Source organism: Manacus vitellinus, unplaced genomic scaffold, assembly GCF_001715985.3.
Source record: "Manacus vitellinus isolate BGI_N305 unplaced genomic scaffold, ASM171598v3 scaffold_15_pilon, whole genome shotgun sequence".
Lineage (NCBI taxonomy): Eukaryota > Metazoa > Chordata > Aves > Passeriformes > Pipridae > Manacus > Manacus vitellinus.
Window position 1 is genome coordinate 9,692,724 of NW_021939122.1, and position 19,515 is coordinate 9,712,238.

At 35.8% G+C, this 19,515-nt stretch overlaps 1 protein-coding gene across 1 annotated transcript in view; it reads right to left on the bottom strand.

The window, feature by feature from the left end:
• KNDC1 (kinase non-catalytic C-lobe domain containing 1) overlaps positions 1-19,515 on the bottom strand; it is a 64,448-nt gene that overhangs the window by 28,553 nt on the left and 16,380 nt on the right. Inside the window, 4 exon segments of the mRNA XM_029958602.1 lie at positions 1,867-1,981; positions 9,463-10,484; positions 10,844-10,961; positions 13,007-13,153. Of these exon segments, the coding sequence (XP_029814462.1) occupies positions 1,867-1,981; positions 9,463-10,484; positions 10,844-10,961; positions 13,007-13,153 (1,402 nt within the window).

Genomic DNA, 19,515 nt, shown 5'->3' on the forward strand with positions numbered 1-19,515 from the left:
ATGCCTCTGGGCCTGAGACTGCCACAAAGTTCACACAAACCAGATCTCAAGGTGTTCAGTGCAGTGTACAAATTCTCACTTGGGCTCCCTAAAGCATCCATGAGCAACATGTAAGCAACATCCTCTGATAAGAGGAGAGGAAATAAGTAAAGTCTCAATGGAGGTTACAAACAACTTTTGTAGCAGAATTGAATTAGAAAAACACATGAAAAGGCTAGCTTTGGGTTATGTTTTCTTAGCCAGATAATTTCTGCTTAGGATAATGAAAAAAGTGTAATCAAGGAGGAAAAGTGGAAAAAAAGCATAAAAGTGGAGGAAAAGGCTAAGTTAATAAATAAATAAACCAGCTTGTTCCACCTTTCATATATTTAACTATGACTCACCAGCTAACAGTCTTATTCTACCATTGTCAATACAAAGGATATTTTAACAATATATATTCAAAATATATATCAGGTTCGCCTTTAATTAGTTATTCCAAAGGAATGCTGAGAGAACTTCATGTGTGTATGTAGGCACCGAAGTAGTAATACCACTGTAAGTCTTCCCACAACTTCCACACAACTACTCTCAGAACAGGTAGAGAACCCTCTCACAGAAACATTCTAAATCTGAAAACAATATTGAACTTCAAGGCAGCTTTATTTGTCAAATATAGCATTTTAAGTAAGGTGTCTTCCATTTGGTGGTTTGTATCATTATGTTTACTCCTGTAGGCTATGTAAGGTTCAGATGACAACTCTTTAGTATTTTTAAGACATGCATTCTGGGTGGATGTAAGTGCAGTAACAGAGGTTACCTATGCATATTAAATTAGAATCTGAGCCATTATGTGCAGTCATCTGAAATCTTCACAGACATTAGGAACATGTTATGAGGCTGAAATAATCCTTCTGTTGCAAGGTATATTAAATACATAGTTTTATGGGGAACTTTTCTCAAAGTGCTCAGAAATCTTCATTTATGGTTAATTTCCTTTCAAACAGTCTTATATCATAAAAGATAAAATAACTGAAGCTGAAATCCAAAGAGATGCACTAAGTTTTCTGTACCTTACTATCCAATTGTTTATATTCAGTTACAGACTTCAAACTCATCCCTGTTCAAACTCTCAAGGAAATCAAGGAAAAGAAAGGGGGGGCCTGGGAACCTCTGCTCTGTTTATCAGAACTGCTACAGGTTTATCATTAGTATAAGCTAAACCAACATTCAGAATGTCTATGGAAATTTAGAATGGTCTTCTTCTGAGTTACATGCAACATATTCCAATTTTGTCAAAGGACAGTTCCCCGTTCCTCTCTCAGAAGTTTACTTCTGATAATTCTTCTGTAAAATGAAGCATGGGGGATGTGGAAGGAGCAATGTTATAACAAGACCTTGGATGCTTTAAAATGACAAAGCCCTGTACTGTCAAAAATACGTCAGGAATCATTTGTCAGAAAGAAATTCAGGCAAAAGAGGAGATTTTAGGTTTACATACATATATATATATACACACATACACAAAACTTATTTCCCCCTGCTTTCAAGTCATAAGTACTTTTCTTAAAAGTCACAGTACAGTTTCTCCATCCCCAAAACATCTAAACCCCAAATTTTTTTCACTACTTGAAGTCATAAAGATTAATTTCTGCTGCAAAAGCCATCAAATTCAGAATAAAGAAAAAGAAGATATTCTATATATATGGAATAAAACTTCAATTGAGTAAAATTTCTAAGTCGTGATTTAAGAGAGTGAAATCAGAAATATTGTCTATTTTTTTCTGTACACAAAATGAAAGTTGAGATACTTTCAAACAGAATAAAGAAAACATTAACATGGTGAACATAAATAACAAGGCAAAATGTTTATTTTTAAGATTATACCTGGATAATCTATGCAAGTCTGTAGAGCACATAAACACTCATGACATAATGCCCAGAGTTCATAATCTTTCAGAGGTCTTCCATATGAGGACAACAGAAGTTTTAGAGAAATCCACTGAAAAAAAAGAGTGAGGATGCAGAAAGTTATTAAAAATAATCACAAATTAAAAACGTTTACTGGTGCAATGAAAAAGTAAATCCTAATATAAAACACATTCAACTAAAAAGCTACAAGAAAATATATTTATTGCACTTACCAGTAATGAATTAATACTACTTATTAAAAAGCATGGCACAGTTAGCTAGCTGTATAAACGAACCAGTAATTTCTTAATTGCATAATGGATGAGTAATTCAAGTGAGATCTGAGCAAAAATAGAAAGGCTTCAGGAAAAGTGAGCTGTCTGGAAGGTCTTTCTTACATATTAAGGAAAGACTCTTTTAGAATGTCTACTGTGTAATAGACATCTTTTATGATGAAACAATTACATAATTATAGGGACAACACCTAGACTGAAAAACATAAAATTCAAATGATTGCTATCAACAAAAAAGTCCCACATTGAAATTCTGATTTACCCTGACAGTTGCATTACATGTCTTACCTTAAAGATTTCATCAACATCTCTTGTTCTTCTGTGAAAGATCTTAACAATATTGACAGAATTAATGACAGATTTAATTGAAGTCCAAGCACATAGTTCTTTTTTTAATCACTGGCTGCTCAATTTTTCATAACAGAATTTCTTTTTCTGGCTATCAATTTAGCTTTTGATACCTGGCATAATACCTTATTGTGACAAAGGTACTGCTCCATGGAAACTTACTGTTCTTCAGAGTCATGCTTTACATTTTGTGATTTTTTTTTGGAGGGGGGTGGTGGTGGTTGGTGTGTGTTTGTGTGAATCTAATAACTTGACACTGACAGCAGTGCACAGACATCTCCCTGAGCAAACCATGCTAATGGAAAAGCTTATCTCTAGTAGCAGCCCTTGACATCAGCTGGACTTTACAATCTCCATTCACCTACAAAGGTACGCTAAATATTCACTGAAGGCAGAAATGTCCAAGTTAGAGCAAACCAATCCACCTATTTTAAAAAAGGGCACAGCACATTTTCTGTTGTATATGCAGTTCTGAACTAGTCAAATTTAGGCCATTTGAATTGGTCTAAGAAAGGAATTACCAGAAGCAATTCAGGACTAACTCAGGAAAAAACAATCTTCCCCCACCCTCCAAAAACCCCCCAACAAATAAAAAACCCAAACAAAAAACCCCCAATCAACCAAGCAAAAAAATCACTCAAAACCAAAAAAACACCCCAAAAACCCTCCAACCAAACCAAAAACACCCCAACACAAAACTGAAGCACAAGAGACAAACAAAACCCCCTCTGAACAGTTCTGTTGTTTTTACAGACACTTTTATAACCCAATCAGTATTTGTAAAATCTAAACAGACTAAGGGTCCCTCTCACACACAGTGGCAGTACATTGTTTGACAAATCGGCCTCTGCACTGTCATTTACTACAGTCAAATCTTCATGACCCTGTCTACAAAACACCCTTCAGTGAGGTGCTCTTTGGGTTTTATCATAAAATATGTGATACACAGACTACTGTATTGAATTCATAAAGATCAACAAACAGCTTCAGTGCAATCTATTGAGAAAAGAACCACATTATTTTCTGTAGCTGAAACTTTGTTGATAATTTAATATTAACCAGAATACCTTCTCAAAGAACACAATACTTTGGCTTGTACTGTTTAAATATCTTTGAAGGTGAACCAGGCAAACCGTAATTTTTTAACAAGATGTGCCACGAAACACATCTTTTGATTTACTGAAAACGTTTTATATTCTGTCTACCTCCAACAGATAAAATGAACTTGGTGCTTTTATTCTATCCTCCATTGTGGCACATTGCAAAAATTAGTAACTTCAGCACAGACAGATTTGAAGCCAGGTGATAAGACCCAGTTTCATTCTCAAGTTTTGCTATTACCAGCACCCTGGAGTGCAAAATTCTTTCATCCATGTGTTCTTTTACTGGAAGCTCTTGAACTGTCTGATAAAAAGGCATCAATCACACAGCAGGAAGGAAAAGGCCAGACAGTCAAAAGAATGAATTAGTCTAGAGAACATACAAGATACTGCTTCATACTGTTGACAGATTACTATTCTTGATCAGTACTGTGTTTCCCCCTCTACAGCACCCTGGTTCTCAAATATCTTTGCTCACGGACACTTGACAAAGAAAGGAGCAGTCAAATCTTCAAATCAACCCTGGACAGCTGACATGAGTGGAGAGAAATTTCACAGACTGACTAAAACATTAAGAAGGTTTTGGGATTTGGGAATATTTTTGTAATAAGTACACACTAGTGCCACATGTTTCTCTGTAAGAAATCCCTCCTCTTGAAGTTTGTCTCTAGAGGCTCTAAAAGCTGCAGCGAAGAAAGATGGGACTTCCCGTACTGCATATACAAATCCCTCTCACTTCAGGAGAAGATGATGAATGGCTAGCAAGGGCAAGGAGAATCTCTCACTAAACTGGAGATTAAAGTTAGCTGTACAGCAGAAAGCCGAAAAGTATTTCTCATCAATTCTGGGATATCCAAGCTCTTTGGAATAAGAAAGAAATGGCAGACAGAAATTTAAGCACAGCAGCAAAGCAGGAATAAACTCTAAGAGCAGTAGCAAAAGTTTATAAGAAAGAGGTGTCAATGATTGATAATAAAATAAGAGGATGAAGAGGCACCAGAAAAATTCTGTTCTAGAAGAAAAAAAAGTACATAGTAAAAGCAAATCTTAGCAGAAGTGAGAATCACTGCCATCCACAAAATAGCCAGATCAGTCTGAATCAGAAAAAAAAAGGATGTGGTTACAGGTTGGTGAACTTTGTTTAAATGTGTACCTTCATTGTTTCTCTGGCAAGCATTCTGAAGAAATAAGAAACTTCAATATTAATATTGCTACCTAGTATTTGTATGCTGGTTGTTCTTCTTTGATGCTAATTACTATCTGCACTGCTATTGTCTCTTACTCAAATTCTAGTCTCTCCCCACCCTGACCATATCAAAAGATTAATTTTTTTCCTGGAAGAAATATCTGAGAAGGTCATTCTTCTAGTGTCCTGATTATTTCAAATTCTCACCTTCCTACATCAGAAAGAGAATTGTGGAAGACTTCAGATGTAAACTGAAGGTGCAGACCTGCTGCAGACCTATGCTTCTTGAAGCAGTTATCCCATGTAGTCAAGGTACATGATAAGTCATATTTCATCACACATTTTGCATCTGTGACGAAAACCATGTGCAGTCTGGTTAAAACAGTTTTCAAAGGAAAAATAATACACTTCTCAACCTGAAGTTAGGAGGCAGTTTTTATGGAAGCCTCAGTCCTTAAATAAAGGTATTTAACATAACGCACCTCATACCTCACCTTTTAGGTATTTAACACAATGCACATTTTAATTCCATTGAATCTGCTAACTGTAAAACTCCTTATTTTGGCATATGTCTCAGGTTTGGTCATTTTGGTTTTTAACATGCAAGTCTGATTCATGGCTATTGCTATTTTGTGAAACAAAAAAATCCCCACTCAACCACCAAGAAAAAAAAATCTGAAGTGCTGGAAAACACGATTAAAACTTTTTAGTCAAACCACCAGTAGTACACATTGTTTCTTAACCATCTATTCATATAGTTTAGCAAAGCAAGCTCAAGACAACTGTTAAGCATTCATAAGGCCTCAAGTCCACTTCATTTAAGCCATTAACATTATTTTAATATTGATGTTCAACATTCATTAATATATTATCACTAGTGAAATTGCACCAAAGAGGAAACAAATTTATAATCCAATACCTCTTCCTGATTTTTTACATGTTCTAAACCAGACTTTTTCATAACAGAAATTATATATTTCAGTTTTTAAAATATGAAAAAGTTTTTCACTGCACAGAAATTTTGTTAGAAAATATGAAAAAGTCAAATGACCAATTCATGCTTATAGTTGCATACTGGGGCCATTTTGTTTTATGCCCAAAGATGGCATTTTAAACCTCACTTGTTGGAAAAGTGGCTTTTTTTGCAGTTCTGCAAAAATCATTTATGAGATCTTTTACTTAACTACTGGTACCAGAATTGTAAACCCCAACTTTTAGTAAAGCATTCAGACTATGCAAACATACTCTATTTCATTAACATAATGCTGGCATGTTTTAAACAGCCAAAAAATATTTTCATCATTCTTTTCTTAGTAAGTACTATTGTGGGAATTGACAACTTTTCTTTCCTTCAAGTGTTATTTCCCCAGTGTTAAAGTGTCAGCCTCTAGCTACATGGCTTTTCACTTTTCTCATGTTTGACAGGGTCTGAATGACCAACAGGAAACAAACTTGCATATGCCAGGCTCCAATTAACCCTTCCCAACTAAAGCCCATAGCATTTATATCACAGAGAAACATTTAAAAGGATTAGAAATGAGACACACCTGATTGGAATGAAACTGGTTAGAGAAATAAAAGATCCCCACTCAAACTTGAAGTGAAAAATATTTATTTATGGCATGCAAAACTCTAAAAGTTACTATGAAAACCCTCACAAGATACATTGCAGTAGCCAGACAAAAGCAAGCAAGTATTTTTTAGTAATGCTTACTAGCAGTAAAGCACACAACATTAAGAAGCAGCGTTGGAGTATCAGAAAAATACTGTCCACTGGAGAAGTACTGACAGGCAAGAAAAACTGTCTGTTCTCCAGAGTAGACAAGGTTGATCTTCAACCGGATGGGACTGGTATTGCACCTTTTCTAAAGAACATGAAATATTGAAAGAGATGCTAGACATATTATTCTAAAAGCTCTATATGCTGCAATCATGGCAATCTGTTATAGAAAACTAGTGAAAGAGCAGCACTGCAAAGCTTCTGAGGTATTTTTTATTTACCCCAGAAGACAGAAATCACATTAGCTGGGCCTTCACACTTGTGCTTTTGCAGTAAATGAACAAACTCTCAGACTTAGGTATTTGGTAAAATTCTGGCACTAAGAAATGAAAAGGAACTTGAGAGAGAGACATCAGTTGTACTTTCATCACATAAGGCATAGCACAGTATGGTTTTTCTTTTTTGCAATTGTCAGGTAACACAGAGGGAAAACCTGCTATGTTTCAGAAGCCTGAGGAATAAAATCTGTTTTCTAAAAGGAAAAAAAGAAGCTGAAAACATTAACCCCTTCCACTGTTCTAAGAAGACTTGTAATAGAGTCTGCAATACAGTTCAATGACTACTAAAAATTAATTACCTTCCTTCAGAAAACAAAGAAAAATTACCAGGTTAGAAACTCAGCATTTCAGGAACCTATTTCAGAAGTCTAGGTGTTGCTCATAGATATTAATATATTTAAAGGGGTTTTTTTCCTCCCTACAGCAGTTAAATAATCAAAGAAGATTTTATTACATTTGCTTTTTTTGTTCGCTTTTTGTTTGAAGACCAACAAGATTTTACTAAAGAGCACATAATAATATTTTTATGTGCCAGAACTTGAAAAATTGCTGGAGTCAATTGCTAAAAAAGAGAATATAGAGCATGAGTCTATCAAACACTTCTTCTACTGAAAAGACAGCTGTAAAACTCTGATACCATAGAGAGTCACCACCCTGCTGTCTTCCTTTCGGATCGTATATATCACAACACTGGTTACTAGGGTACCTGGAACAAGAGGTACCTTTTCTAATTCACTGTGATTGTCCCATGAATTCAGCAGGAGCAGGATAACCGTTGGAAGAATGTTTGGAAGAATGAAATTCTGTTCAGGCTGAAAGAACACTTCATTTAAATTGATGATTAAATATTTGAAGAAAAAGAGGATTTCAGAAGTATGGTAGAATAACCTGAAGACGTATTTTGGTTTATTTTCTGTGTGCCAATCTCAAGTGCTGCTGCAGGAAAACCAAACAGCTTTTAAATCATGCAAGAATTCTGGGGAAAATTATTTTCCTGATACTATCTTCATGTACTGAGAACTAAACTGTTGCCCTGGTAATCCAGTAAGAACAGAATACAGTCTTATTTCAACATTTTTTTTGCTCCTTGGAAAAGAACCCCTATCACTACACTTAATTTATGTTCATAAGTGATGGCAGAAAAAGATAAAAAAAAAAAGGATGCGTCTACAATAAAGGGATCATTTCTCAGAGACTGAAAAGAAGAATGCATTTGCAGGATTTAAAAACTAAATAAAGGATTTGATATGCATACAATGAATAACCCCCTCGGAGAGCAAAACCATGCCATGTGGTGCTTATCCATAGCTACTATCCTCCTGAACTATGAATTTAATAAGTGCACATGCTATTGAGGGGAGAAGAGACAAGAAAGGGATAAAAGAAGGTAGGACAGAATCTTCAGTTTGCACTATTTTTTTTAGCTATGATGAACCAAAGGCTCTTTACACACTTGGCAATCATAGGTTACTGCTCCAGTGGAGGTGTTCAGGCAAGGTGAAAAGAAAGATGGATAGAGATTGAATATAACTCTGGGTGCCAGTGCATGGGATAGCTGGAAAATGGGCTATTGGGTAAAGAGAACAAGGCTAAATTGCCCATAGACAAGCAAAGAAAAAACCCAAGATCTTCACTTAAGCATAATTTCTGGAAACACAACGTGAAGTTTGTGCCGCTCATTTTTATCAAGCCACAGCAAGGCTGGAGAAGCATAAATCATCCTGCAGTTTCAGCCAGCAGCTCCCCTATCATGGGGATTGCTTACAACTCTGAGTGTGGCACAAGAGAAAACCATCTAGTCAGAGACCAAACTTGTCCACCCTGAGATATGTAATTTGAGCAGAGGAGACCATACTACAAAGATCTATCAACAAATTCTGGTAGATTCTCCCTCTCTCATTTGGCTATTTATAAAGACTAAATGCATGAGACAACATATTCATCATATTGTGCACATATTTGAATTCTATAATGAAATATACATAACAAACATAGAGACGGCAATTTAAGAACACAGAACAAATACAGCATAGGTACAATTTTCAAAAACTCAAATGTACATGTCAGATTTAAAAGAAAGTGGACTCTTTCACCTCCTGAAGCAGATGGGATACTGCCATTGATTTCAGTGAGGTCAGGTTTACAGTCAGGAATTTTGCAATTTTCATAAGCACCTGGGAGGCTCACTTCAAGGCAGTGAACTTTATGCACTGACAGTAACATGAAGACTTAAAAATATACATATGTTTTGGTCATGGTTCTCTTACAAATGTAATCAACTCCTAAGTAATGCTGCTCTAACATGCTAGTGAGTATACTCCATTTGTAAAAAAAAATAGAAAAGTTTAAATGGAAGTTGATTTTGCAATACTATTAATTTCACTGCAGCACTTTTTTTTTTAAGTAAAGAGGGAAAAAGGATCACCATATTTCCAATATTAACTCTTAAAGTGTGCAGATCAGCAAAATTCAATTTTCCAGGATGCTAAAGGGGACGAGGGGGGAAGAAATCACACAGTATTTAAGTCATCTCATCTCCACATAAGTGACTACAGCAACTATATAATGAAGACTTTATTTTTACTACCTGCTCATTACTTTTGATTTCTGAACCTCTGCCTCCACAAAGATTATCTTCATTATTGTTTGCACTCATTGCACCGTTGCTTAATTCTGGCGACCTAATTAGGTTTGATCCATGTCTGTTCCCACGGGGTTTTGTTGTTAACACTGAATCCATCTTGTTAAAATGTGGTACATAATTTTCATTTGACCCTTGAAAAGTTTCAGAAGAGTCTTCCAATGCCAGGTAATTGTCTAGCATTTTTGCTCCAGCAATTGACTGATTTGGGCCTTTTAGCATACCAGCCGGTTTTAGCATTTGACAGGTAGCACCAGAACAGTCTTCTTTGTGATCAGAGGAAGCAAAACCTATCTTTTTACTATTAATAAGTGACACATGTTCTTCTAGATTCAAGCCAGACACCTGTGTGCATACACACGGAGCTTCTAAATGACGATCATCAACCTGGTGATTCTTTGGTTCTGTTTCTGGTGGACTACTAATAGCAAATGAATTAAGATTTCCCTTTGAAAAAGCAACCTCATTATTATTGTCTAGAGGTAGTAACTCTTGTGTTAGGAAGTTATTTTTCCTAGCTAGTGGTCCACTGTTGGTTACAGAAGTAAAAAAGTTATTTGTATCTGCAGGTTCAAGTGGTAGCTTTGGAAAGGTTTTAATTTTTCTCAAAGAACCTTTCTTAAAAATGCCATCTCTCTCCAGGTCAATAACACATGATTTTATATCCAAAGCAACACTAGCAAAGCTGTCAGCATACACTGCATGTTTATCCTCTTCTTTGCTCTTTTTAGTTTGAGTTGCAAGGTGAGAATGTTGAGTTTTGTCATTATCCAGATCAATCTGCGTTTCCTTTAAACCACTTTCTCTGGGAGTCACCATGGTAACTACAGAAGAGCTGTTATGACAGGTAGTCGTCACATCTTCCACTGCAGACGAATCACCTGCTATGTTGCTTTTCTCATTTGAATACAATTTAGATCCCAAGCTTCTCTGACACATTCTTCCCTTCCACATGTTATCACAGACATCTAGATGAAAAAAAGCAGATGTTTATATTAGATGTGTATTTAAACCTTCTAATCTTTCCTAGTAAATCTTTATATTGCTTTTTCTGCCACTGCTGTTATGTATCTTCACTATGTTAAACAAATTAACTATTTCTAACAAGTCACTTTGAATCATAAGGGACAATCTGAACATATTAACTATGTTAATTAAGAGTTTTGTGTCCCTCTGCTCCCCACCCCCAACCTACAGATATTTAATAATGACTTTTTGAAATCTAGAAAGGAACCTATAATAGGAAAGCATGCAAACATAGTCTTTTAAAAATCATTATATATGTCAGGCAATCTGAAGTTCTAGACTAAATACATTTTAAGGTTACCTTGAGAAGCACCAAATGATTCAATTGAAAGAACTCTTCTTCCAACAGCAGACAGACTTCGACAAATATTACTTGATGAAGCAATCTTCATTTTTTCTTCACATAATGACAAAATGCTCTAGAGAAAATTAATGTTAAATACTTATTTAATAATGAATAGATTTGTGAATTTTGACTAAAGCGAGTAATGTTAACTCCCACACTACATTTGAATTTATACTACACTACACTGGAGGTCTTTCTTGCACTATTCATTATACTGTGTGTTTCTATTATGTAGTTGAATTAATTTCTCGTTTTTACCATGGGCTATTATGAAATCATTTAATACAGTTCAAGCTTTAGCCTACAGTTAGAACACCAAGAACAACTGATAAAAATTATCTTGAATGCTATTCTTTATGAATAACATACGAAAATGTAAAAAGCTAGCATTTAGTACTTTTTTAAACATGCAGTGATTCACTTGAATTGAGTGACATGGGCAGGATGATGAATGTTACTGAAATTACATTAAAAGTAAACCCCAGATCTTTTAAAAACTGCAAAATACAAATATCTAGAAAGCATTAGAGAAAGCCATCTTTATCAGATCACAAGAAGTAACAGTATTTCATATCTCTAATCTCTAGCCTGAGTACGATTTGATGGCATTAGCACTGGTCTCACACACAATTAACCACAGATATTCACACATTTAAAAACCTGTCCCTTTGGGCAGGAAGCAGAAGAGAGCTGCCTTTCCAAATGCATCCCACCATCTCCTCACACAGCTCTGAGGAGATGCTCTTCCCCTTTAACTTACTCAATTGCTCTTCTGGTATTGTGAGTGGAAGGTGCTGTAGGTTTGCACACTGGAGAAAGGAAGGACAGGAAAAAGGGAGCCAGGACTGTGCTGGAGTCCAGCGAAATGCCTAGGAATGCCTATGTGTTTTCCCTCCATATAGCTCCCCCAACTCCATTCCACCCAAGAAAGTGCCCAGTGGAAAAGGAACAGAAAAGAACCTACTCACAAAGTGATCTTTATATATTACCCTAGACCAGCCCTGACACACACTGGTTTTGGGTTGGTGCAAGTAGTCAGCAATAGTTTTCAGGGACTACAGACCACTGGGAGGTGATAGAGAATGCTATACAATCCCTCCTCTGACTGTGCTACAAAGTAAACTAATAAAAATACAGCAGCTGATCAAGCAGGCTCCATGTCAGGTACAGTCTCCTGTCTGGGCAGTCCTCAATTGGGGAGCCAATACTTTTTGCTTTATAAAAATGAATCTATTAATTCTTCTGTTGCAGCACTCTTTCTGCAAAGATTGATTACAAGTGCCAAACCATTTAGAATATACACTATCAGCTCAGGAAAAAGAAAAATCTACAAAAAACCCCCACAGACAAGTAGATAGCACTGTTCTGAAGTAGAAGAATTGAGCCCAAGAAAAGTCACATTGGACAACTGTTATTCTATGGCTACATTCTCAAAGTCTGCAAAAACATTAAAGCAAAACTTTCACATATTAATGTGAAATAACACTCTATTAGGTAACCAACAGAATATAAATTCTTCAAAAACATCAGCTTGAAGAATCCTATACAGTTTCAAATTATTTCTAACAACTAAAGGTAAACTAAGAGGCTAAGTGGAATAAAATACAAAATTGAATAAAGATATATAATGAAATATTACTCAGCTTTTACATATTTACATAAAAACAACTTAGTAGTAATGCTTTGAACAACACTGCTTTGAACATGCTAAGGAACAGAGGTTTCCTGTGGCATGTCTCCCTCCATCCTCTTCTTAAATGCAATCCAATCGTCCTTCAAACTTCATAGTATAATGCCTGTGTTCTTATTTCTAATGATTCTCTCCTTGTAAACTAAATATTAAATGGGAAGAAACAGTTAATGAAATATTTAAGTCCACCAGCGTATTCACCCAACCCTCTTAAAAAATCAAAGCACTGTCAAGCATCTACATCCATCTTTTCAGTTTGTGTCTCCATTAGAGTAGGAAAAAAAAGATTAATTTCTGCTGAGTCTGGAAAAACCTCAGCTTTCTTGCAAAACCCAAGCATATCAAGACCATCTCTCTGTTAACGAGAACACATACAGAAGTATTTGTCTAACTTTTTTTAAACAGAAAATTATGTAGGGCTGTTTTACCTCAATATCTGGCCTATTTTCAGGATTCTCTTCTTGCATTTGTTCCAGTAGAGTGTGCAGATCTTGGCCAAATTCTGATTCTGTCTCAGGTTCTACTATATATTCTATTGCTGCTTTCAGTGTTGCACCCAAAGAGTAGATGTGTGCCTGCATGAAGTTTAAAAAAAAGACATTAAATATGCTACCAATTCTCTCTCTTCTGCCACCAAAGCTTCAAGATCACACAGGACACAGTTTACACTGTTTTCAAATTTAACTTGCTATATATAAAACTAGCTAGGTAAAAATTAGCACTACTATAAGCCTGCTCAAGGCTGAAGGCCTGAAGAGATAACCGGCTGTGAAATAAAAGATTAAACAAAAATCTAGATTTACATACTTTATTTCACTTGGTGGAAGAAATTTAACCAAAATTCCTTCCCCAACAGGAATTTATGATTGTTTTAAGGTTTTTTTCTGCAGACTATTTCATAAGCTTTTGAACAGTGAAGAAGTGTACAGTGTAGAACTTATTCCTTGATTTTGACATTAAATACTGTTTCAGTAAGCTATGCCATTTTGCATTTCTCACTGGACAACATAACAGAAAACTGAACATAAAGTTAAAAAAGAATAAGGAAACAAGGACAAACTTAAAAACACCTCTATTTAAAGAACCTTTTGTATAAATGTATTATTGTACAGGGCAGTTTAATATTCTTGATATTAGTAAGTTATTCCACGTATATTTGATATGATCTGCAACAAATGACTTCACCTATGTTCCACAAAATGACTATTAAAGAAACAAAACAATCACTCCTCTAAGAACTGGAGGGAAAAAACCATACTGCATGAGTTAGGAACATCTGCTACACAGACCAAGACAAGTTAGATGAAATTATGTCATAATAGTGTGGGACACTTTCGAATTCTGAACAGAATAATCTCTCTTCTCAAGTGAAAAACTTCCGAACAGAATAATCTCTCTCAGTGAGAAATTTTTAAGAATTCAAGTATTTACTCTAATACAGAAAATTTGAATACAATTTCATGATGTTCTCCGAAAGTGGGACAGAAAAATAAGGAGTTTAAAGGCAACAGAAGAATTGGCTTTTACAAATTTTCTTCATCCACACAAGGATGGATGCAAACATTATAGGACATAGGAACAAGAATGGCAGAGCAACATATTACCTCATCCCACTTTTTCCAGTTAATAATTTCTGTTCACAGTGGGGTATAACTCATATCCCCTAGTCTGCCTTTAAAAGCACAAGTGTCTGACATGCAAGTGGACAGGCTTTAACTCCATTTTCCTGTCCTGTTTTAATGAAGTTCACTGCATCTTTTCTTGTACAAGAGAAAGGCCAGTCTCACATTGAATAAAGAAAGACTTTTACCTCCCCACACAGAAAGTTGTTTTGTTGAGATACCTTCTTTCCTCTGACATGCAGGAAAGCTAGTTTTGAAGGTGGTCATTATAAGTATAGCTTGTAATTAATTTCTGTGTTAAAACATTTATTTGGAACTTCAAATGCAGCTCTTTAATCAGTTTCCTGAGCTGGCAGTATTCATGGTTAATGTTACCTGAAGTCTGTCAGAACTGGAGGAATGAGAAAATGAGTTTGTGATCATCCACTAGGTGGGGCATTCCCCAAGTTAATGCATCAAATCACCTTCTACTTATCACACTGTTTAGGCTCGGGAAGAAAATTTCACTTTCTGGAAAAGGAGAGCAAGCTGGATGTATGCAATAAATAAGGCAAATTCTTAAGTGTAAAATACATAATGCTCACTAGAAGTGACTGCTCTCAATGAAAACAATCTCACATGCAAGCTAAGGATTTTTCAGTATGCTCTATGGAGGGTAACAATTAGGAAAGGACAGCAAACTACCTTTCTTTTTTTTTGGAAGACCAGCCAGAACTGGTACTGAATGTTATTAAAGAATTAAGAGAGCTTTTTTTCCCTAATTTCTGATAACAGCCCCAAACAAACCCACTACCACAAAAACTCAGCAAAACAAATCAACAAAACCCACCATACAAACAAAAAACAAACGAACCCCCATCACCACCACATGCCTCAGTTTAAATCTATATTAAATCTAGATAAGGAGAATAGCTTTTCAATTATAGGTATTATCCTGTAATGCAAAATAATATTAATAGCTGATAAATAGGATGCATTTCCAGAAATATCCAAAAGAAAAGAAACAAATAACTCCAAGGCAATCTCTTCACAATTCCTAAAAAGGCTTTTAAGTTAAAGATTAAATGTCACTTGTTACTAAAATACATAAACCATGTCAGCAAGGCTGCTCTACAGTATCAGCTTCAAAAAGGACAGGGGGAAAGGAAGTCACATTAGGAAACCAGCTCTTCAGATTTGGTCTTAGAGAGTACATATACTCTTAGCCTAAAGTTAGTAAACATAACAAGAATTATAGGTAAATCATTATTGTAGGCCATCACGGAAATAAAGTGCTCTTTAAAAATCACAATGGCAACACAAAAAAAAAAGAAATTTGAAAAGAGTCACAAGTCGATTTGAGGTCCTTAAAGTCTTTCTTTCAGCAACATGCTAAGGGAGCTCATGTATTTCAGAGAAAAATTTGAAGGTCATAATCATACAAGTAGCTTCAAATCAAAATAATTTTTATAACTAGATTGATTTTCAATACACAAAAGGACCCAAGACACACACACACACACACACACAAAAGATAAAAATAAAAAAAGTGAAGATATTCCTTTTTTTTAAAATGATCAGGTTGTACTTGAAGCACTCACCAAAGGAGAGGGCAGTTTGTGCCATCAGAAATTTTAAATTTTACATCATGATTGAAATACATTCAAAAAAGCTTCTATCAGATCTAATCAAAAGTTATTTGCTTTGCTGCATGCCATTTTATGACCAAAGCAAGTGAAATCAGAGAACAGTAATGATCCACTCTAGTTTTAAAATCTACAAATCAAAAGATGGGGAGAGGAAGTAAAAGCTCCAAGTCTACACACAGACCATGACAGAGGCATTGTTGTTTTACTGTTTGACAGGGCTAAAGAACTAAACTTCTCTAGGAACTCATACTTCCAGACAAACACTGCAGAAAAAAGTTGACAAAAGAGCTTTTGAATAGTGACTGCATAAGCATTTAGCATATTGCAATTACAGATAATGACCATTTATATTTTGTATTGAGATTTCTTTGAGTTCAGAAATGTCTTCTGAAGAACTGAAAAAGGAAGACCATAATACAACTAGTATTTTCTGAAAAGTATTTCTGACTAAATGACAACCTACAGGAATTGTGTACAACAACTCTTAGTTTTGACATTCATATCTGACCTTTATTTTACCTTGCAGATTTTTCTTTTTTTTTAATTGAGGTTGCACAGATATAGATGCTTTCACCTTTTCACAATTCAAAGCATTTAAAGGTTCCGCAAATGAAAGCTTCAGTCTGGTTATAAAACGTAAAGTTTTATAAAGAAATCCAAGGTAATGCTTGCGAAAATTACTACTGGGAGAAAACATTTAATATTTACCCATGTCATTTTTCTATGTAGTCACTCTAAAATGTACTATTTTTACACAAAAAGACAGTAATATTCTTCAGCAGAAAAATGAAAGGGAAATAGGCCTATTACTTTTAATACTTTCCTTCATTACAAAGGGACTTAATGCCTTTCTGTGTAACTGTAATTACTGGACAGTGCTGTATTAAATATTAGCTTTATATTCATTTGGCACACTGGATGTGTAAATAATTAGTCTGCAGAATGTGCTAAAAGTGCTAAACCAGTGCAAGCTATTCACAAAACACATGCTCTAGCTTGAATTGGTAGCAAATGCTGGAAGAACATTTTCCACCAAAGCTGTAAGTGTCATTTGTCCCTTCTACCTACAGTTCACTTCATCTGAAAAAACTCTTCCCCAAAAAACTTCTAAAAAAAAATTGGGACCAAAGGCAGCTACAGGTCAGATTTTCTCACAGCCAAAGTTTGCAGGTATTTCCACTCTTAAATTGCCTTTTAATTTACCTAATAAGTAAGTGAAAGCTTTCAAGTTTTAATATGTTTTTAGGCGAACATCAGGTCATCAGTTTATATCACAAAACTCAAGCAAGGTTTCACACACACAATCATCTAAAAAGCAATACAACAACATAAGTAGGGGGGCATCAGGCAGCTGGTTGAGGGAGGGGGATTGTCCTGCTCTGCTCTGCACTGGTGCAGCCTCACCTTGAATATTGTGTGCAGTTTTGGGCACCACAATGTAAGAAAGACAGCATCCAAAGGTAGGCAACAAAGGGGGAAGGGCTTTGAGGAGTAGTCGTATGAGGGGCAGCTGAGGGCACTTGGTCTGTTCAGCCTGGAGGAGACTGAGGGGAGACCTCATTGCAGTTACAACTTCCTCATGAGGGGAAGCAGAGGGGTAGGCACTGATCCCTTCTCTGTGGTGACCAGTGACAGGATCCACGGGAATGGCCTGAAGTTGTGTCAGGGGAGGTTTAGGTTGGATATTAGGAAAAGTTTCTTCACCCAGAGGGTGGTTGGGCACTGAACAGGCTCCCCAGACAAGTGGTCATAGCACCAAGCCTGACAGAGTTCAAGAAGGGTTTGGACAATACTCTCAGGCACATGATGTGACTCTTGGGGATGGTCCTGTGCAGGGTCAGGAGTTGGACTTGATGATTCTTGTGGGTCCCTTCCAACTTAGCATATTCTGTGATTCTGTGAAAATCTAAACACACTTGGAAAGAGCATGTATCAGACACAATATAGCTGAATGTTATGTAGTCCCTGCATTTTACTACGTTATGGTTTCTTGTGACCTCAGTTTATATCATTCAGTTTGAACTGAGGAAGACTACGTAGTACATCAACCTAATCCCAGTTTTATAGTTGTGGACTTCTTGTCTCTAATGATTCATGACAACTGTTTTATCTCCATGAATTTGTCTAAGCTTTATCCACACTCAACCTTTTTGCATCTATGCTTTGCAGCAAGGATTTCCACAGCTTACTGCATAAAAATGTAGTATTTTGTCTTTTTTAAGTCCACCCATGTACATCTTATTGTTGCCACCTACTTTATTTATGAGAGCTGACAAATAATCACTCCATGGCTGCTGTCACAGTACACTCCACAGATTTCTAGCAGAGATTCTCCCTCAGGGCATTCTCTTCCAGGCTAAAGAGTATTACTTGAATTAAAAGCCTTCATAAAAGAAGCAATTTCACCATCTGGTCCTGGAAATTTATTTTACTGCTGATTTTGTCAGGTTGGTCACAAGTCTGTTCTGACACTCTTACTTGAGCCAAATTTTTGATAATTCCCCATAAAGAAGATTTGCAATGTATGAACCTACTGAAGATCCTACAAGATTAAAATGTGTTCAAAAAAATTAAACAGTTTTTCAACTATGGCTTTCTTGAAAAACTCTTCTGTATCTTGTTCATTTGCAAACATTGCAGATTTTGGGCAGCAATTATGTGGTTTGATAGATTTGAAAAAAAATCAGTTTTTCAGTCTTTTGTAAGCTTGTTTGCATACTTTTTGATAAACCTCTTCTCGGTTTGGTTTTTTGGGGTTTTTTAGGTCTTTTTTGACAAGAGATATTGTTTAAAAAAAATCTTACAATACATTTACAGCAGTCGCTGTGCTACCTGCAAACACTATTGTAACAACAATAGATTTTGGCTTTTCATATGACTATGTTGACTGCTGTCCATAGACTCATTTAACAGCATCAATAATTGTAATCAGTTTAAAAAGCAGTATTGTCAATTCAGAGCTACACCCAGCAAAGACAAAAAAAAAAAATACAATTTTTTTAACTGGACCTCAATATAGTTTCAAGAAGCTGTTACCTTAACTACTGTAGTGAAGACTGAAATATATCTTAAGCCACTGACAGTGGAAGTCATGTGAAGATGAATACACACAGAAGCTTGACCAAATTTAAACCACGCTATTTTTATGAAATTACCCATGTGTTTGAAGGGTGAAGACACAAATTAAGAACAGGTTTCTTACACTTCCATCCCACTTTCACTTCCATCCCCTTAAGCACTAAGATCAGCACCCCGACACAGATGAATAGCACACTAATTGACTCCTCTCCTGCATGATTGCAGAAGTATAATTATGACAGGTAAGGAAGAACATTGCAATAAAACTGCTGAAGACCTCAGAGGTTAGATAGAAGTTACTCACATTCGTCTTTAAAGGTTCTTGAACAATGCTATTTTTTTTAAACTCCCTTTGAAACGGAGTTTCATGTGTCACAGCTCTCATTATGATTTATCAGCCATTAACCTCCTTACTTTTAAGTTACCTGCCATAGGTAATTCATTTATCACTTAATTAAGCTAACACAATTTATTCCCTGTAGGCATAGAAACTAGGAAGCCTGAGAAACAGTTGGATGCATGCTGAGCAGACTGGTGCTGTCTTCTCTCAACTGTGTAAGATGTTTTTCATTTTATGGCAAATATGATGTTATTCATAGTTACTGAAGT